This window comes from Gavialis gangeticus, unplaced genomic scaffold, assembly GCF_001723915.1.
Source record: "Gavialis gangeticus isolate Ggan-Ray unplaced genomic scaffold, GavGan_comp1, whole genome shotgun sequence".
NCBI lineage: Eukaryota > Metazoa > Chordata > Crocodylia > Gavialidae > Gavialis > Gavialis gangeticus.
Window position 1 is genome coordinate 48415461 of NW_017728998.1, and position 2026 is coordinate 48417486.

Sequence of the window (2026 nt, forward strand, 5' to 3'; positions counted from 1 at the left end):
GAGGAGATGCTATGGGACCTGAACCTGTTCAGCCTCCAAAACAGAAGGCTGAGGGGGGATCTTGTGGCCTGTTATAAACTAGTCAGGGGGGATCAGCAGGCACTGGGGAACTCCCTGTTCCCCTGAGCACCGCCAGGAATGACCAGGAATAACGGTCACGAGCTGGCAGAAGGTAGACTTAGGCTAGATATCAGGAGGCGCTACTTCACTGTCAGGGCGGCTAGGGTCTGGAACCAACTTCCAAGAGAAGTGGTGCAGGCTCCTACCCTGGGGGGTTTTAAGAGGAGACTAGATGTACACCTTGCTGGGGTCGTTTGACCCCAGTACTCTTTCCTGCTATGGCAGGGGGTCGGACTAGATAATCTGCTCAGGTCCCTTCCAACCCTAGAAACTATGAAACTATGAAACAATAACTGCACATGTAGATGCACCCATGGTGTGCCCCTTTTTTGTCTTGGCTACATGAGGTGGTGCTTAGTAACTGTGGGTGAATGTTTTTACCAGCAACTTTTTTCCTGAAAAAATGCAAATCTGCGTTGTTCAAAATCTTTCATGTCAATTCTTGTCAAATTTCCTGACTTGTTTTGGCCAAAACTGAAACATTTCTTAGGGGACAAAACTGTTTTTTTCAAGATTTCTAAAATGAAACACTTTCCTTTTTGTTTAAAACAATACTTTGTTTCAAAATTTGCTTTGCTTTCATTGAAACTAACAAAACAAAAATGCTCAAAAGTTAAACAATAGAAGAGCATTGTTTGACCCAAAATGTTTCATTAAAAATTCAGGATATTATTTCATTTCATATCAATCTGAAATCATATTTTTCAACATTATGGCTCTATAAAATGACCCCAAAATTGTTTTTTCACAAAACTCTAGAGGTTAAAGAAAAGAAGCCTGATACTGGAGTTACAAAACAAGGAAAATACAGGGAAATCTTTCTGATGTTTTCTGCTCCCCATTTTTAGCCAGGGTTCATAAAAGCACTGTGCATTTTCCCATGGGTAAAATCCTGGCCTTGTAACCACTGAGAATGTTGCCACTGACTGCAACTGAGTAGTCTATAGCTAAGTGGAAACTGTACAAATCCATGTTGCTGCATGCAGTTGTTTGTATACTTTGCATTAGAGAAAAATCCATATATATTGCACACAGATTAAAATGTCTCAAGTCATAGTTATTAAAGTATCTAGGTGTTCCAGGCAGCTCCTACCTTATCTCCTCTAACTGCTGACATTTAACCAGGGCTCTGGCCATCTGAGTCCCTCCAAGTGAGCTGATGCCATTGGACTGCAGGCTGGTGGAAGAAGACATTCAGGCACAAGCTTTAAAAAAAAAAAACTAACACTTTTATATTAGCAGCTTCTCTTGAGCTGTTATTCAAATTGAATGGCAAACCTGTTATTTTTACATCTTTTACACTTCAGCTGCTAGAAAGAACAACGAGTCTTCGAATACTGCAACCAATCAATGGAACAACAGTGATCAGAGATATGAGATTATACTCATACTAGCCTGCACTCATACATATTGTGTATACTCATAATAACAACTCACACATGCATATTATATAACAACTCACACATACATATTGTGCTTACACTCACCTAACTATACCCACAGTTAACACTGGGACTCAATAGCAAAACCTCTAGAGTTCAATGGGCCCAGAATTTCACGTGTAACCATATCCAGGGTGGACATGCTATGTGGTAACTATGCTATTTAACAAAGCCATCATCACTTAACAGAAAGATTTACTCTTTGTTAATAAATGATGGACCAAGAGTCTGCTGGCACTGTAAGAAGTCACATGCTCAGGAAATGTAAAGCTGCCTTGACATAGTGTACCAGACTCTGTCCAGGTCAGAGGGGTTACTCTAAGTCAGGGGCAGGCAACGTTTTTTGGCCAGAGTGCTGAAAAAAAACATAATGCCTACCTTGGAAGGTGCCAGAGTGCCAGCATGCCAGAAAAACAAAACAAGGACAGGGGGTACATGGCAGGATGCCCTGCTTGTGCCCCTTG

At 41.2% G+C, this 2026-nt stretch overlaps 1 protein-coding gene across 1 annotated transcript in view; it reads right to left on the bottom strand.

Moving 5' to 3' along the window:
- NLRC5 (NLR family CARD domain containing 5) overlaps positions 1 to 2026 on the bottom strand; it is a 127859-nt gene that overhangs the window by 16042 nt on the left and 109791 nt on the right. The window contains exon 41 of the mRNA XM_019505888.1: positions 1214 to 1297. Within this exon, the coding sequence (XP_019361433.1) occupies positions 1214 to 1297 (84 nt within the window). The remainder of the gene's footprint in view (positions 1 to 1213; positions 1298 to 2026) is intronic.